The sequence below is a fragment of the Myotis brandtii genome, unplaced genomic scaffold (genome assembly GCF_000412655.1).
Source record: "Myotis brandtii unplaced genomic scaffold, ASM41265v1 scaffold59, whole genome shotgun sequence".
Lineage (NCBI taxonomy): Eukaryota > Metazoa > Chordata > Mammalia > Chiroptera > Vespertilionidae > Myotis > Myotis brandtii.
The window spans coordinates 4,112,444-4,132,148 of NW_005370223.1; the positions used below are offsets into that span (position 1 = coordinate 4,112,444).

Here is a 19,705-nt window from a genome sequence, read left to right on the forward strand (position 1 = left end):
GAATAACTTTTTGAATGGGCTCCTCATTTGTTTTTATGATTATTATGTTATAAGTTACACTAGACTACCATTTTCTAAGCATGTTTATATAACATCCTTTATATAATAACACTTGGAATGTAACTAGCTGAAAATGTTTTCATGTTTTTCCTTACAGATCTCTAAGCAAGAACAGAAAAAAATGGATACATTTGATGGGAGCGTGGCTGACACCTCATCTCGGTGCAGTGGTGCCCAGGACAGTGGCATTGGCAGTGACAGTGTTAAAATCAGAATAGTGCAAATAGAGCAACACAGTGGTACCAGTCAGCACCGCATCGCCCGTCCCTCTCACCAGTCATCCATTGTGAAAAACCTAAATTTCATCCCCTTTGACATATTTATTACTGCAAGTAGGATCTCACTAATGACATATTCCTGCACGGCCTTACCCAAATCGAAATCACAAGAACAGAAGGATAATGAAAAAACAGGCAAGAGCTCATTAAATCTCCCAGAAGATGATTCAGATGTTACTAAATCCAGTGAGGCATGTATTTCCACAGTCACAGCAGAAGATCTCTTAAGCAGCAATGTGCCGTTTCCCTCAGGGGAAAAAATAGGGGCCATCTCTCTTGAAAGTCTTCATGCAACCACAAGGTCATCTGCGAGACAGGCACTCGGTGTAACTATCGTTCGGCAGCCGGGACGAAGAGGGGCCGGCAATTTGCAGCTAGAACCCCTTTTACACGTCATTGTCTCCCAGCCATCTTTGCTTCTGAGTTGTCACCACCGGAAGCAGCGAGTGGAAATGACCATTTTTGATGCTGTGCTTAAAGGGGTAGCCTCCGATTACAAATGTACAGGTAAGAGCCTTCAACTTCACTGGAGTGATAAAAACTGCTATTATATATTAAGTTTTATTCCCACTTTCAAGATTGATCAGCTGGCAGTCCAGACAAGACTTCTTTACAGAATATGTAATTTGGAAAGTTCATGTCCTACAACTGAATCATGTTTAAGTAAGTGTTTGAAATGTATCAAGGTGTAAACCCTCATGTCCTTACTGTGCCTCTGAATATTCTTTTTTTCTTCTTCTTTTTTTTTCCAGAAGCTAAATGAAACAGGTTTCTTTCTGGGCTATAGAAATGCTTGACAATTTCCAGTGATTGGGTAGTAAAGGGTTGTTTTGTTTTTTTCATAGTAATGGCCTGTAGCTGTATTTTCCATGTAAGTGCAGCTATCCAGGTAAAAAAAAGAACCTTAGAAAATGGCATTTATTGTTTTGGTATTTTGATCTAATCATCTTGCTATATCAGCATAATAATAAATGTGTTAGAGAAGGTTTATTTTTAAACTCAGATGATTTAAAGATTTGTATACAAATACAAAACTCATGTATTAGTGGTGTTGGCCAACTGGCTCTTGTTGCCCCATCCATACCTTTCTTATAACCAGAAAACATTCTAATATATTATAATAATTTTACTGAACTTCTGACACCTGTTGGTTGAAATTAGGCAAGTGATCAGTGATTTAGATTGAAGACATACTGGCTGTTAAGTAACAAGGGCTTAAATAACAATGTAGAGTTAGCTATTTGGCCAGAAAGACTGGAGAAGGTGGCTGAGCCACCTAAAACGTGGTATTGGAAGAGGACCCTACCAAGCTCAGGTCTGACTCAGGCATTTTATTGCTGTCAGGTGGTTCCATCTGGAAGATGGAGGCCGGCAGTGGGCATTTGAAGAGTTCGTCCAGTCTGGTGGTTCATGCTTGGCATTAGGAGAACCATGGTGACAGGTGTGAGGATCAGGATTCAGCCCAAGGAAGTAAGGTCAAAGGAGCCCTTGCAAGTGCAGTGCAAGTCCTTGCTTTTGACAGGGTGACGGGCTAGTTGCTGCCCGGAGTAACCTAGGGTTACCTTTCAGACAGCCTGGTGCTGCCTCTGGCTCCCATTGGCTCGCAAGGGCCAATTGCTACATTTGGTACTTTGAAAGACAGAGTAGTTGAACCACTGGTAGTTTAAGTCAGCCATAATGAGAGTATTTATGCCACAGATATTGGCAAATGCTGTCAATCAGCTTTCCTTTTCTGAGGGCCAGTTGTTAAACATGTACCAGCAACCACTGCCTCCCTTCCTCAAACATGTTCTCCTTTACTGAGGTCTACAGTGTAGTAGGCATTTCAGGGGAACTGGAATGAGAGTGGAGTGAGGTAGTTGATGTTATGTGATTCAGAGACTTATGCCTGTATACCTGATACTTGCTTAGCATTGGCCAAAACTCGCCCAAAACTCGGTGCAGGATATGGAGAATGAAACTTCATTCCAAGCTCCTCCTTAAGTTCTTTCAGCTGTAGTCTCTTTATAGGTGGGTGATTCAGTGGTCTCTACAAAGATATATTTATACTAGATTCAGCAAAGTTATCAGGGCTCATATCAAAGATGTACATTTGAATCAGTTCCTAGGTCAAAATAATGAAGTACATTTTGTTTTTAAAAAGTCCTTGTGTGTAGGCTGGCATGGACCCCAATTTCAGTAGAGGGAGCTTAGAATGAAGGTTATGGGCCAGTCAGTACAGGGAACTACACGTGGGAGGGAAAAGGCTTACATGTTATGTACTAGTATCTATTTAAATTATCATGTTTCTTAAAAATGCATTTAGCAATTTGGAGAAATTTATCAGAAAGAAAGTAGTTAAAATATAATGGCTTAAAAATGGAACTGGCATTTATTGAGTATTCAGTCTGTGCCAGGCATTGTACCAGCTGCTCTACATGCATGATCTCATTTAGTCTTTATCACAACTCTAAGGGAAATGTTATATTCCCATCTTACAGAGAAGGAAACTAAAATTTCGAGAAGCTAAGTAACTTGTCCAAGATTACAAACCTAGCAATAAACAGCTAAAATTCAAAGCCAAGATTCGCTGGACTTTTGAGTCTGGTCACACAGCCTGTCTGGATCCCTAGAGTGGAGAGAAAGGTGACAGTCACAATTCTCAGCCTCCAGTGTCCCACTTCCGACCATGCAAGTGTTTTATCTGGTGAACTTGTATGTGTTAAATGTGCCCATGACGTGGCTACACTGTAGACCTTCTCTTGGTAGTATGACACACCCGAGTTCAGATTCTAACTCTGTCACTTACAAAGGTGTGTGCCTACCTCATAGAGTGGTCGTGAAATTGAAAGAAGGTAATTCATGAAAGTACTTATCATTGAGTCCAGCAAGTAGTAGGTCCTCATGAATGTGTGCTGCTACTGCTTACCTGTTATTCTATAGTAGAAAGTTGGCTAAACTGGGAAGCAAAAAGCCCATAATAATAATATTGGCCCTGCCATTAACTAGCAAGTGATCTTAGCCAGGCAGTTCACTTCTTTGGGTTTCTGTTTCCTTGTCTGTAAAATGTGACGGCTATTCTAGATATTAACAAGGCCCATTACAATTCTAAAGTTTGATCAGTCAGTAATTTGGAAGTCATCTCCCCACACTCACCTTTCTAAAAATAAAGTATACTGCTTTCGCCTCAGAGTGGATATGTGTAAGCCATTACCCTATCAGATTAAAATTTATTTTGACTTCTTTTAAAAATGCATATTTTCTTTTGATATTCCAGTGGAGCACTAATTAATTTATTCAGTGTTTTAAATACATACATTTTATTAAATGCTAATGAAGTTATTTTTTAAAATAACTTATCTGGAGAATTTCTATTTTAAATTGCTTACTTGAATGAATTACTCAAGTCCCATTATCAATTTCATTATCTAGAAACACTTCATGTAGCACTTTCCTTCTTGATCAGAAAGCACTGTTCCATGTCCAGTATTCTTTTGAAGCCCTGAAATAGCCCATGTGGGTAAGAAAAAAGAGAAAAATATGAATGAATATAATGTTAACAATTTTGGGAAGGAGGAGCTGGAAATGGAAGGGACCTATTCCATTTCTGGATTCTAAAGTGAAGGAGGCATTGCAGTGTCTTAATTGGAAAGACAAAAAGGGGCATCAATCACCATGACACTAGCTTTCGGAGAATGGTCAAAGAAAAGTCATCATAAGTTAAAAATGAAAGTGTATAGCATGTGTCTTTCTGCAGTGTTCATACATCAGGTCCTCAAATAACGTCATTTCATTCAACATCATATTTTTATAACACTGATGAGATACTGTAGGAACTTAACTCTCATTCATATCAATTAGCCTGTAAAATTGGTTTCATTGTATGTTGTCTTTCTTAAAGTCACAGAATCTATGGATGACACTAAGGGAGGACTTACTGCACTTTCTCCCTTGATACTAAAATTAATCCTTTTCCATAAGGTAACTCAAGTGGCAGCCAGCCAATAGCAGTTTTAACATATATGTGCATCTCAGTGATTGCCCCAATTGAGTATGTCAGACATGACTTAATAATTTTATACTAATTATGATTAATGATTAAAGTTTAGCAGAATATGGAACTTCATGACCATGGTAGGCTGTGCCAGAGAAGCAATTTGGAAAAGCTTAGTATCATTTGTATGCTAATGATGGAGTAAGAAAAACTGCTTGGATACAGAGGAATGAAATAGGACTGCTCTTCAAATTATTTTTTCTAAATTATTTGTAGATTGAGCTCTGGCTGTAATTCAGAATAATTTTTAGCATTCTATTTACTTTATCTGTTTTTTGGCTTTATTTCTTTGTAATATATTTTACTGGTCACTCTGGAGTTTCCAATTAACATGCCTAATCTTTTATTCTATTTATTGGTTACATTTTACCGCTTCAAGGAAAATGTGGAAGCCTTACAATCATATAGATTTCCTATCCTTTGCCACTTACATTTTAATTATCATGTAGACTGTGTCTGCATATATTGAAGACTCTATCAGATAAATTTTGATCTTTGTTTCAATAGTGTTACATATTTTAAAGAACTAAAACAGGAAAAACTAGTATATATTTTTTTTATTTATATATACTGGTATATTTAATCCTCACCTGAACATATGTTTTTATTGATGTTAGAGAGAGAGAAAGGAGAAGAGAGACAGAAAAACAGCGATGTGAGACAGAAACGTTTATCAGTTGCCTCCCGCACCTGCCTCAACCAGGGATCGAACCTGAAACCTAGTCATGTGCCCTGGCCAGGAATTGAACCCACAACCTTTTGGTGTACGGGACAAAGCTGCAACCAACGGAGCCTCCCAGACAGGGCAAAAACTAGTCGATATTTTATTTTTTCCTTGTACAGAGCTCTTCCTTCATTTCTCAAATGCCAAGTTTCCCTGTTATATTTTCCTTCAGCACTAAGAACTCCCTTTAGCATTTCTTTTAGAGCAAGCCTTCTGACAAGGAATTCTTTTAGTTTTCTATGATCTGAGAGTATTATTTTCTCTCTATCATTCCTGAAAGGTATTTTTGCTGGAATGGAATTCTGGATTGTCATGACTTTCAGCACTTCAGAGATACTGTGTGTTCCACTGTCTTTTATCCTCTGTTGTTTCTAAAGAGAAATCCATGTTAATTCCTATTATTATTTCCATGTATGTAATATGTTATTTTCTCTGTCTGCTTTCAAGATTTTTTTCTTTATTTTAGGTTTTCTGCAGCTTGATTATGATGTGTCTGGGCTTGATTTTTTTGAGTTTATCCTGTTTGAGGTTCTCTGAGCTGGACTCTGTAAATACATGTTTTCAAATTAAATTTAGGAACCTTTTGGCTATTATTTCTTTAAATGTTTTTCTGCACCAATATTTCTCTGCTTTGGGGACTCCAATGTTAAACTATTTTATATTATCCCGCTGATCACTGAGCCTCCTTTGGTTTTTTCTTTTTATCTCTGTTCTTTATATTGGATAATTTCTGTTGAATTTCTCAGTTCTTACTGGTCACTCTGGAGTTTCCAATTAACATGCCTAATCTTTTATTCTATTTATTGGTTACATTTTACCGCTTCAAGGAAAATGTGGAAGCCTTACAATCATATAGATTTCCTATCCTTTGCCACTTACATTTTAATTATCATGTAGACTGTGTCTGCATATATTGAAGACTCTATCAGATAAATTTTGATCTTTGTTTCAATAGTGTTACATATTTTAAAGAACTAAAACAGGAAAAACTAGTATATATTTTTTTATTTATATATACTGGTATATTTAATCCTCACCTGAACATATGTTTTTATTGATGTTAGAGAGAGAGAAAGGAGAAGAGAGACAGAAAAACAGCGATGTGAGACAGAAACGTTTATCAGTTGCCTCCCGCACCTGCCTCAACCAGGGATCGAACCTGAAACCTAGTCATGTGCCCTGGCCAGGAATTGAACCCACAACCTTTTGGTGTACGGGACAAAGCTGCAACCAACGGAGCCTCCCAGACAGGGCAAAAACTAGTCGATATTTTATTTTTTCCTTGTACAGAGCTCTTCCTTCATTTCTCAAATGCCAAGTTTTCCTGTTATATTTTCCTTCAGCACTAAGAACTCCCTTTAGCATTTCTTTTAGAGCAAGCCTTCTGACAAGGAATTCTTTTAGTTTTCTATGATCTGAGAGTATTATTTTCTCTCTATCATTCCTGAAAGGTATTTTTGCTGGAATGGAATTCTGGATTGTCATGACTTTCAGCACTTCAGAGATACTGTGTGTTCCACTGTCTTTTATCCTCTGTTGTTTCTAAAGAGAAATCCATGTTAATTCCTATTATTATTTCCATGTATGTAATATGTTATTTTCTCTGTCTGCTTTCAAGATTTTTTTCTTTATTTTAGGTTTTCTGCAGCTTGATTATGATGTGTCTGGGCTTGATTTTTTTGAGTTTATCCTGTTTGAGGTTCTCTGAGCTGGACTCTGTAAATACATGTTTTCAAATTAAATTTAGGAACCTTTTGGCTATTATTTCTTTAAATGTTTTTCTGCACCAATATTTCTCTGCTTTGGGGACTCCAATGTTAAACTATTTTATATTATCCCGCTGATCACTGAGCCTCCTTTGGTTTTTTCTTTTTATCTCTGTTCTTTATATTGGATAATTTCTGTTGAATTTCTCAGTTCTGAAATTTCCATTTGGTTCTTTTTTGCCATTTGTTTCTTTTCTGAGAACTATATTTCCATTCATTTCCAAGTGTGTTTACCTTTACCTCATGAAACATAGTTATAACACCTGCTAATGTCTTAAACGCTTGTCACTGCCACCACATGATAGCCACTGCCCTATCTGTTACACACACACACACACACACACACGCGCGCGCGCGCGCGCGGCCACCTTGCGGCAAAATTAGGAGAGAACAATAAAAGAAAAGTAGCTCTCTTGGATTTTTTACTGTTCTTGCCATCACTGGGCACCACAACTTAGGACTCACTCTCGAGTCAAAGTAATAAGAGAGAAGATGAAAAACAGAACAAAAATAAATGGGCCCTGGCGGTGGCTCAGTGGCACACCGAAGGACTGAGTGTTTGATTCCTGGTCCAGGGCACGTACCTGGGTAGCAGGTTCGATCCCCAACCCTGGTTGAGGTGCATGCGGGAGGTAACCAATTAATGTGTCTCTCTCACATCAATGTTTCACACTCTCTCTCTCTCTCCCTCCTCTTGCTCTACCTTCTCTCTCTTCCACTCTCTAAAAAAATCAATGAGAAAAATATCATTGGGTGAGGATTAACACAACAAAACAAAACAAACAAAAAAAGAAAATGGGAAACTCACCACTATATGGGTCATATCTGCAATTTTGAGGCCCTTCCCAAATCTGCATTATTCTTGTTTACTTTTCTGAGTTCTCAGGTATTTGTTTTTGTATTTTTTTCAAGGTTTTACTTGTAAGCAACATGAGAGTTAGGCTGCAGTGAACTTATTTCAATTTTGCCTGGCACCAGAAATCCTGCAATTTAAAATAATAAAAATATTTCCTAGTCCATTAGCCAACACATGGCTTTCTGAGAAACTTAATACAGGATTTCCCCTCAAAAGTGATACTTTAATATCTTTACATCTATAAGCACAGATCAGTTAAATGTATTATAATGAATAATTACTGCTTTCAGGGAGTTGTCAGCATTAACTTGATTCTGCCCATGTCACCATTACACAAAGAACATGCCCAAATACTCAGAGGGTGGCAGTGGTGTTTTCTCTATGTGTTCCTTAGGGATACTCTTTCATGTATTATAAAATCGAGTTAGAAGAGGAAATTCTGTGAAACTCATTGTCCCTCCTGTCATGTTGCCTTCTCAGCACATGTGACTTGACATATATACATATATGTGTGTTATATACAATTTATATACATATATTAAAAAACCTAAATTTACTATGAATAGCTACCCAGAATAGATGATAGTCTGTGTTTATACCTATAGCTATATCTGTTTTAGAAACCTGAAGTGTAATAAGAATGATGAGTTGCTTATAATTTTCAGTGATAAAGCATAATCCCCAATCTGCACAATTTAGTTATCTTAAATTATGCCAGTGATACCTGTGTGTGTGTGTGTGGGGGGGGGGGCTTTGTTTTACTCTCCATGATTTAAAAAATGACAGATTAAAGACTAAGTTATCAACTTGAATTTCTTTTGTGGCTATTAATATTAATAACCCATAAGTGGTTTTCCACCTAGTTCAGTTAGATAATACAACTGTGAGTTAACAGGTTTCTTTCTAAAATATTGAAATAATGTGCCAATAGGCTTTTCCCTGCCCTCCTCACCTGGAGCAACCTCTGCCCGAAGCGAGGTCTGCCAGCACGCCCATGTGCAGCAGCTGGGTTATTGGCAATTCTCATTTAAATAAAGATGTATGTAGTTGTTTTTAACATAATCGTATTAGTTGTGTTTATAAATATTTAAAAATTGGTATTTGTTTTGTTTGAGGTAATAGAGTCCAGATTGGAAATTGCCTCATATCTTGACTATGCAGCCCAAGGCAGCCTCAAAAAGTCATTTTTCTTCTTGTTTGTTTAGAGCTTTTGTTTGTTTTTGAAGAAATGACTGTGCCATCTGGTCAATTGTGAAGGAATTGAACCATCCTGGCGGAATTTAACTAACCCCTCTGCTTCCTTAGTACACAGTCCGTCAGCCCAGTATCTTATTACCCATTAATGTGTTCTAGGAACTAACAAATCGATTTGAAAATAATGCTTCTGCCCTCTTGCAACTTCTCTACCTTATTATAATTTTTCAAGCATCAGGAAAACTAAAATACAGAAATTAAAGTTGATTAGAATTTATCATACTGAGAAATATGAGTTTTCTAAATGTTACAGCTATGACTTCAGGTCCAATTAAGAGGCAAACATGGAATAGAATCGAGCTCACTGTGGGGTTTTTTGGTTTTTGTTTTTTTTTAGAGCTCACTTTGGAGTCATTCAGTCCTGGGTTCTAATCCCATCTCTGCTACTTATAGCTGTGTAACCATGGGCAAGTTATTTAACTTCTCTAAACCTCAGTTCCTGATCTCTAATATGGGGATAATACTGACAGCAACCTCCTAAAGTTGCTGAAAGGATTAAATAATGTATATAGAGCTCGTGGCTAAGTGTGTTGCACAGGGCTCAAGAATGTTACTATTACTATTGTTGCTTTTATCATCATTGTTAATATCTTCAATCCAGTTTTAAAATAGTGGTTCTAATAGCAAAAATAATTCACATCACTTCAGTGCAATCATTGCTATTGTGTAATTTTAAAAATTGCAGTTACAGTAATTGACTTCTTTACTCTTTTGTGAATTAGGTCTGCAGAAAATGTGCCAAAGACATTTGAGTAAACCAACAGTTGGAAAATCATAAACTGGCTTCTTACACCTCATAAATCATATCTTGATTTCATTTAGTTATTGTGACTTTAAGAGAAGGATTGAGTTACATGTCTCTTTAGAATTAAAGGTTTTGCTAATGTCCCTGGAAAGGCTTAGCATTAACCTGTGACTTTACCGTCATAATGATCATAACTTGAACATTTATCTGAAAATTTAGCTGCTGGGAACATTTCTTGCTGACCTATAATGTGAAATGAAAGTATTACTTTGACAGGAATAGCAAGTAAGTAGGTCTATTAAATGAGAGGCACTCAACGAGAATTGTGCTGAGAAAGTTAAATAAGAAGTGACCCAGCCCAGCCAATGTGGTTCAGTGGTTGAGTGTCAACCAATGAGCTAAGAGGTCATGGTTCGACTCCCAGTCAGGGTCAGGGCACATGCCCAGGTTATAGGCTCCATTCTCAGTGGTGGGTGTGCAGGAGGCAGCCAATCTATGATTCTCTCTCATCGTCGATTTTTCTCTCTCTCTCTCTCTCCCCCTCTCCCTTCCTCTCTGGAAAAAAATAAATGACCTAGCCAGTGGGGGAAACTAATGTATGGGGAAGGGTATTGAGATGAAAATCAGTAATTTTTACTTTTAGTCTTGGCTGTAATACTCTTGGCTTTTTTATGCAAATAACTAAATTTTTTGGTGTTTTAGTTTTCTTATCTCTAAAATGGGTATAATAATATCTGTTTTTTATAGTTTAATCTGAGCTCCAAATGAGACAATATTTATGCAATGCCTTGGAACTATGAAACGTTCTTCAGCAGTAACTTGGGACTTCTGGAATTAGTAGTAGTAGAAGGGAGAGCTTAATAGACCTTCCCTTTTGGACATGAGGAAAAGATTAGTGTCCTGGCCTTTTTGACACCCATTTTAACTAATATTTACTTAAAATGAATGAAAATGGGAGGAATTACTTAAAGCCACAGGTTTGGCTTTGATATTACAGAACTGACTTCGCTCAGAGAAAAGAATAGGCTTAGAGTTGGGATTAAGTTGATCTTCCTTGGGTGTATATGATTACATTTCTTTACTAGACAGCACCCTGTATTCACGTGTACTGAATTTAATCAGATGTTGTCCTGCAAAACATCAGAAACCCACATTTGAATTTAACATGAAAACAACCAAATAGGAAAGATATCATAAAAAAGATATCATTTGCATTAAAAAGCCAAGAGTATTACAGCCAAGACTAAAAGTAAAAATTACTGATTTTCATCTCAATACCCTTCCCCATACATTAGTTTCCCCCACTGGCTAGGTCATTTATTTTTTTCCAGAGAGGAAGGGAGAAGGAGAGAGAGAGAGAAAAATCGATGATGAGAGAGAATCATTGATTGGCTGCCTCCTGCACGGAGCAGCATAGAAGACAAATTAAAAAGAATTTGTTGAAATGCTATTTCATATATTACCTGCTGGTTAGCATCATCTTGTCAATCAAGTGGGAGAGAAGGAGGGAAGTAGGGAATCTCACCTTCTACCCTGATTCCTTGTCAAGTAGTTTCTCACCACCTGCTCTGGCCAGCTGTGGACTCTGCTTGCTCTTCCTGAAAAAAAGGAAGGAAGAAGGAAGGAGAGAAGGGGTGTGAAATTGCAGTCCTCATGCACTCACCATGTGTTTTTACAAATTATTTTAAAGTGTCATTTTGATCTATTTGTATAAAGGTTGGTATACCCAGATCCTTTTGTAAAGGAGTCTCTAACTTCTAGTTTAAAAATATGGGAAGAAGTCTACTTTGGCTTGCAGATCATTTACTTCCTGGCAGAGGATTTACTTCCTGTATGTGGGCCAAATATTTCTAAGGGATGGGAAAGAGGGTAAGACTAGTTTTGGTAATTAATCAAAACCAAAGTGCAGGGACGTTGTCAAGTCTATAATTTCTCCTAGCTAGGCGTATTATAGGGAAGTAAGTATATTAGCTAGTATTTCAAATCTCAATTATTATTTTAAAAATTAAATATGCTTACTATTTTTCAGATCAAAATTGGGTATAATTTTCACTAATAAGCAAAGATTTTTATCTTTTACCTTTTGTATTCCTCTTATTTTAGATCAGTAATGAAAAAAACTTTTCAAACTCAAAAGACAAAAACAAAAACTAGGAAGAGTAGCTGCTTGAAAGGCCTACCACACACTCCTATTTTGTTTAGAGTTTGAGTTTAAGAAACAAAATAGTGACTGTTTATTGGACTCCTAGTATGATATGCCCCATAGGACACATTACACATATTATCTAATACAACAGCCCTGCAGTTTAGTTTATTATTCCCATTCTGCAAACAAAGAAACTGGAACTCAGCAGTGTTCAGGTTAAACTCACCCATTTCAAGGAGTCAGGACTTACACCCAGGTCTGTCTGCCTTCAGAGTTCATGTTGTTCTCATTACCCTCCATTTTATCCTGTTATAAACTGACATAAACTCTCCTCTGGAACAAAATGTGAGAAAGCTCCATGAACTAATTCTGATTTCAGTAAGTCCTGGGTCAGTGACAGGCTATTTCTCAAGCCTCTTCCATGTTGTCCCTCAAGAGTCCATCAGAAGTCACTTAATGCTGTTTTATAAACATGACAGCCCTGTGCCTCAGGCCACAGAGACCCTGTCTTCCTAAGCAGCCATAGATGCCACTTTGGTTCTGTGGCAGCCTGGGACAGGCCTGGGCTCACTCGCTGTGACAGACTTCAGGATGTTTGTAACCCATAATTATAGGCCATTGAAGACTTCGCAGAAAAGTGAATAAAATATATAGTCTGTCACTTTTTATTTTTAATTAAATTTATTAAGATATTGGTTAGTAAAATTATATGGGTTTAAGAGGTACAATACATTATCTGTATATTATATTGTGTGTTCATCACTTCAAGTCATATTTCTTTCCATCATCACTTATCCCCCCTTTACCTTCTCCTACCTTCCCCCACCGCATTTCCCTCTGGTAATCACAATACTGTTGTCTGTCTGTGAGGGTTGTTTCTTGTTTTTTGTTTGGGGGGGCGGGGGAGGATTGCTTAAACCCTTTACTTCTTCACCTTTTCACCCAGGCCCCTCCTCCCCTCTGACAGCTATCAGTCTGTTCTCTGTATCTATGAGTCTGTTACTATTGTATTTGTTGGTTTATTTTGTTCATTAAATTCCACATATAAGTAAAATCATATGGTACTTGTCTTTCTCTGACTGGCTTATTTCACTTAGCATAATATCCAGGTCCATCCGTGTTGTCACAAAAGGTAAGATTTCCTTCTATTTTACGGCTGAGTAGTATTCCATTGTGTAAATATACCACAGCTTTTTTATCTATTCATTTACTAATGGATACTTGGGCTGCTCCCAAATCTCAGCAGTTGTAAATAACACTGCAATAAACATACAGGTGCTTATATTCTTTCAAGTAAGTGTTTCAGGTTTCTTCACATATATTCCTAGAAGTGGAATCTCTGGGTCATAAGACAGTTCTATTTTTAATTTTTTGAGCTAACTGCATACTGGTTTCCACTGTGGCTGTACCAGTCTGCATTCCCACCAACCGTGCATGAGGGTTCCCTTTTCTCCACATCCTGGTCAGCAGTAGTTTGTTGATTTATTGATGGTAGCCATTCTGACAGGTGTGATGGTGATATCTTATTGTGTTTTTAATTTGCATCTCTCTGATGACTAGTGACTTTGAGCATCTTTTCATACGTCTATTGGCCATTTGTATGTCTTCTTTGGAGAAGTATCTATTCACGTCCTTTGTCCGTTTTTTAATTGGATTGGGGGTTTTTTTGTTTGTTTTTTAGTGTTGAGCCATAATAATTCTGGAAGAAAGCATAGGCAGTAAAATCTCAGACATTTCTCGTAGTGATATTTTTCCTTATATATCTCTTTGGGCAAGGGAAACAAAATTAAAAATAAATAAATGAGACTGCATCAAACTAAAAAGTTTTTGCACAGCAAAGGAAACCATCAACAAAATGAGAAGACAAACCACTGAATGGGAGAACATATTTGCCAATGATACATCTGATAAGGGCTTAATATCCAAAATTTATAAAGAACTTAGTCTGTCATTAAACACACACACACACACAGTAGATCCTTCTGGACTTTCTAGAACCAATAAAATGGAGACAAGTAAATCTTGAGGCTATTTGCAGTGCTGCATCATATAAGCATTAATTTTATGCTTCTGATAAATTTGCGATATTTTTATCCTCTACTAACAGAAAGAAAACTCAATGCTATAAGACATCAAAGCAGAAAGCTACTGAAATGTAAATCTGCGATAGTAGTTTAGGGAACAGTTTTAATTATATATCATCGAAATGCTAACATTAGCATCCATAGGATTGGAAATTAAAGCATGATGTAATTCCAAAAGTTGTTGATAATATTGCGCAAGATTTTATTACCCAGGATTGCAAGCAGCAGCAAGATCTGTTTAATACAGCAAGAAGCTCATACCAGGAGTAAGATGACAAACCATTCACTTGGGGAAGAAAACATGGTTAAAATGAGGCACACCACAACCCAATTAATCAGAAGTTTATTTTTCAGACTCATCCCCCAAATTTCAATTAAGATTTTTTCCAGAAACACCAGGTTGCAAGAACTCTCCACCATAGGAAAATTCTGTTTTCTTGACATTTAAGTTAGCACCAATTTTTCACAGAAATGTAAAAGACAAGAGTATCATGTGAAAATTAAATCCAAGGATCAAAAACCATTATTGTGACTATAGTTTCTTGCATTTTCTACAATAGAAACTTTGCCTGGAACTGTCAGAGAAAATAACTATTGGGCTAACCTCTCTTCCTGCCCGTCCTTAACACATTAAGCACCCAGTCAGTCACAAATGACTGACACTATACTTTCAGTCCGGAAGACAAAACAGGCTGGGCACTTAACGTGTTAACCAATCCACTCATAGAGAGGTTCTTGAACACAAAAGTGCCCAAGAGAAGGCAGACAGAGGCACGGAGTATCAACTCCTTATAAACCTGTGGTTAATCAAGTTACTGTGAGAAAGGGGCAAATGAGGGAGAAAATTATGTTGGTGTAGAGCTCACTCTAGTCCACTTTATAATGATATGTAGCTTTCAAATGAACAGATTCTTATGGCACTAGGCTTTTTAAAGTTCAAAGTTCTTTATTCACCTGGCAAAAGAATTTAAAACTTTTTGTCTGCATGGTAGGTAACACTTAGAAGTATCTGGTGTAAAAGTAATTGGACTTCATTATATATTCAGTGTTATATCAAACTTAAAATGAGAAAATTACCACTAAAATCTGTGGGGAAATGTCTTCTCATTGGCATCTTAGTAAACTTTCAACTTAGTTATGGAAAAGGATTATCCTGCCACATAGTAGAACAAAGCAGAGTTAATAATAAAGCCGACAAAATCTGTAGCATTCAGCTATTCTGTATCAGTGTGGAAAATAAAATTTTATGTTAAGTATAAGATTGCAAAGAAAATAAACTAGTTCATTTTCAAAGTTTTGTTTTGAGTTGGGCACAATGAGTCACATTATATTTTATTAATTCAGATGTTAAGCAAAGACATACTTAACTCTGAATATTTGCTAGGGGTTAAAAATAATAATAATAATGAGCAGCTCTAAAGAATCAGATTCAGAGGAAGACCTTCCAAGCAGTTAAGTAAGATGAAGGTTTTGGGAAGAAGAACAAAGTAATCTGCAAGCATGAAGAATACAATCTGACGCACCTATCTGTGAAAGCCAACAATACCTGATCCATCTGGAAATGGACTTGAGACTTTCTGAATCTTATCTTTGGTTGTTTCTTGTGGCAGGATATGATGAACTATCTTTTTTTTTCTTTTTTTTTTTTTTGGAGGCCAGGTCAAATCAGAAGAAAAACAAATATTATAAGTTATAATATTTGTTTTTCTTATTGAAGTGAATTCTAGCTGACTTTGAACAAGATTTATGGCTATGAGCAATTTGTCATGTTTCTGACCCATTTCCCACAGTCTGTTACTCCCAATAAGATGTGGTTTTCTCCTACTTTTTAGGCTTAGAGATAAATGTGCTCATCAACATTAGGAGAAGCTTATTAATTTTAAGAGCTTCCTGTATTCAAATAAATATGTGTTTGCAAAGTATGAAAAGAAAACTAGCAAAGTCTGAAGGAGCTTCCAGCGAAACAGTCTCCCTATTTGTCACTCCATTTATATTATATTCACAGGCTCCTTTAATCTTAGTTTATCTGGTGCTTTCCCAGCTATATTGACCCTGAGGGATGTGTAATACGAATCCTATTTTCTAGGCCCGATAATGGAATTCAGAAGTTAAATTGAAGACAGTAACGGAAGTCTAGTAGTCATACCCTCATTATCTAGCCATTAGAGTATAAGGGACTAAACAGTGACTGGGATTTTGACATATCTTTCTCTTACTACTGCTGCTTCCTATAACCACAATGACTACAGGAATATTCAGAGTGGAGATTTTAACCAAAAATTGGAGAGTGGCCACCAGCCTTGTCAAACATTCAGTATTCATCAACCATGCAACCTTTACTTTCCTGGATGTTCCTAATTTCAGTTCTTTTCTATCAGCCCTGTAAGTACAGCTGTACTTCTAAACTGGTTGTGTAGTAATTAAACCAACAATATCATTAAGCCAGTAATATTTTGTTGGGTAATAGTCATTGAAATTTTGGCTTCCTTGTATACATTTCCTAGACTTTTCCATTTTCTTTATTCCTAGTCTATTGCCAGTTTGTTTATTTTCTGTCTAAGTCATATCGTCCTGTAATTGCCCTAATGCAGATTCCTAGGCTGGGTGCCAGATGCAGGTCCTCCAACTTCTACTGAAAGAGAAGCAATCTGCATGAGGCCCACCTCCCCTGCTTGTAAAACGCTCACTCACATTATCATACTTTGCTGTTCCCCGAGTCTATACCTTGATGAAGGCAGGACATCACATAACCTTGAAGTGCTTTTTTCTCTCCCCTTTATTTTAATTTTTATAAATGCTGTGTTGTCCTATTTTTTTCAGCTCTGAATAAATTCTAGGTTCATATATGTGCTTAGGATCATCCTAAAGATTCTTCCCCCTTCCTCTCTAGTAACCACCATACTGTTGTCTGTGTCCATAAGGGTTTTTGTTTGTTTCTTGCTTTCTGTTTTCTATCGCACATATATGTGTATTACACAGACATTATCGATTTTTTTAGTCTTGGCCTATCTGATAGGCCTACTTACTAAAAAATATTTTCTTTGATTATTGCTAAGATTGAATTTCTCTTAATGTTTATATTTTTAAATGTTTATTGTTGTTTATTTATTAATTTTCTTCGTTTAATAATTGCTTATCTATCTTCTACCCATTTTTCTATTAATATCCGTTGTTTATATGAATGCTCTATATTAATGATATCCCTATTCTCTCAGACAAGTTTGGATATCTGATTCCTATAGCTTGTTTTACTTAACAGTATGAGTTTTACTTGCCAGTTTCTTACACATAATATTTCTACATCAATTGAATTCATCTCTGTTCATTATTTAGTTAGTTACATACTTACATCTGATTTCTGTTTTCTCTGTTAGATTATTGTTCTCTCTCTTGACTGTGTTTTCTTCAAAATTAAGAATTATGTCTTGTATAGGTCTGACACAGTACCACTTACTTCATAATAACAGCTTCTTGATGGCTACATGGGTGAGGCCCTAGAAATAGACACTCAGGTCCTGGCAGGTCCATAGCTCCTCCAGACTCATTGTAGATCCTCCCAACAACAGAGATTTGACATCCTTTCCCCAGACTTGACCATTATATTTAAAAGAGAGAATAGTATAGTGTTACTATGTAATGGATCTACTATGCATATTCTCACTGCTTTAAATTCACTGATCATATAAAAAGAGAAGAATGCACTAGTTTAGTGTTTGATCTTTACCACATAGATCTAACGTCACGATCAATTGCTTTCAGTATTTTCTTTGAAATCACATAAAGGTTCATATGCCAAATTTCATAAGGATCACATGATAAGGTCAGGAAATACAAATTCCAAGGCAGAATTTATATGCCCAGTTCACATATGACAGTAATACTGTATAGCCATATGTTGAATATAATACACTGTATGTAAATGCTATTCTTGAAAGCCATCCAATCAATAAAACCTAAAATAAATAACACTTTAATAACACATTTCAAATCAACTGAAAATGGAATAGATGGACTCTATGGCAAGAACATCCCTATAAAATTGACATTCAGAGGCCATTAAAACACAGAGAGTAAAACAATCTTGAAACTAAAGAAAAACTGTGAATATTTAGAAGTTTTTAAAAAGCCTACTGCATTGTATGCCAAGACACAACAGTTGTTTTTATTTAAAGAGCTATTTCAATAAAAACTGGCTTGCTAAACATTAAAAAGAAAATTCCGTTTGCCATCCGTTTGCTAAAAAAAAAAAAAAAAAAAATGCTTTTAAAAACTATATGCAATATTAACGAGAAAAAAGTTTTTAAAAAATACACTGTACTTAATAGAAAAACTTAAACCAGAAAAAGTCCAATTTTAGTTATAATTGGGACTATTAAAAGATCGACCAATTTTTATCATTAAAGAAGGTTATGGGAAAGCTACTGAAGTTAACTTCAAAAGCCTAGCAGTAAAAAGTGATTGTAATGTCAGTAACACTCTGAAACAGATCAAATAACCCTTAAGTAGTACTAATCCACTGCTGCTTTGAACATGTAGATGCTTTTTTAAGCTGAAAAGGTTGCACTTTTTCTTTAATTTGTTTCCAACATCCCGTTTAAAAAAAAAAAAAGAAATACAACTGTTCAACTGTTAACGGTCAGCAGCTCAGCGTACAGAAACTTTACCTTCACTCAAAGAGGGTATTAGTTAAGATTTGAAATGTCTTTTCCTTTGGGCCTGGTTCTGGAAAACATGGTTTTATCCTTTCACCTTGTGCAAAGAGAGCTGCTCTTTCTCCATGCAAACACTTGTGTTACAAATGAGTATTCTCTATGTATACAGATGAACCAATGAAGGTTACATAAATAATTAACCAGGCTTTCCCCCCTCTCTGTCAGCTGAGTCTGGCACCAAAATGAGACGTTTGTGATGTAATTGACATTTTTCGTTTCAATTTTGTCACTTCAGATCCTGGGAAGACTCTGCCTGAAGCCCTTGATTACTGCACAGTTTGGCTGCAGACGGTGCCTGGAGAAATAGACAGCAAAAGTGGTATTCCACCTTCCCTGGTAATGCTACAAATTAAAGACTTTCTTAATGGACCAGGTAAGAAAGTCATAATACAAAATGCATGTACTCTTTTTTTTTTCATGGGAGTATATGAACATGTACATAGGGTTTGTTAGTAATCTTAATATACGGTGCCGAAAATGAATAGTTCATTAGTTTTCCGGAAGTGTGCTGTTCTCAGGCTGCCCATTATAGAGGTCAAACGGCAAATATTAATATGCATTAAAACTTACCTTTAGTCTGACATAATGTAGTTAACAATTAAAGAGTATTGACTGGAGGCCAAAGACCCAAGATTTTATTTCTATCCTTTCTACTAATTAACTCTGTGACCCTAAGCATTTGATCCCCTTGCCTGTAAGTGAAGAGAATAAAATAGATGGATAGGTAGGTAGATGGGTGGGTGGGTAGGTGTGTGGGTGAGTTAATGGATGGGTGATAACATACATGATATACATACATAAGTATACATAGTATACACAGATTTGGTTAGATACATAAATTCATTTATTTCAAAAGCTTAGCAAAGTACTTGAAATATATTAATACTCAGTTTTAAAGAGACACAGATATAAAAGTACTAGAGGCCCGGTGCACAAAAATTTGTGCACTCGGGGGGGGGGGGGGGGGGGGGGCCCCCAGCCCGGCCTGTGCCCTCTCGCAGTCTGGGACCCCTTGGCAGATAACGACCTGCTGGCTTAGGCCTGCTC

The 19,705-nt window shown here is 36.5% G+C and overlaps 1 protein-coding gene across 5 annotated transcripts in view; it reads left to right on the plus strand.

Annotated features, from left to right (window-relative positions):
- VPS13B (vacuolar protein sorting 13 homolog B (yeast)) overlaps window positions 1-19,705 on the plus strand; it is a 631,834-nt gene that overhangs the window by 422,732 nt on the left and 189,397 nt on the right. For all 5 annotated transcript variants that reach the window (XM_005879267.2, XM_005879266.2, XM_014550205.1 and 2 more), the window contains exons 33-34: window positions 158-845; window positions 18,894-19,031. In XM_005879267.2, the coding sequence (XP_005879329.1) occupies window positions 158-845; window positions 18,894-19,031 (826 nt within the window). The remainder of the gene's footprint in view (window positions 1-157; window positions 846-18,893; window positions 19,032-19,705) is intronic.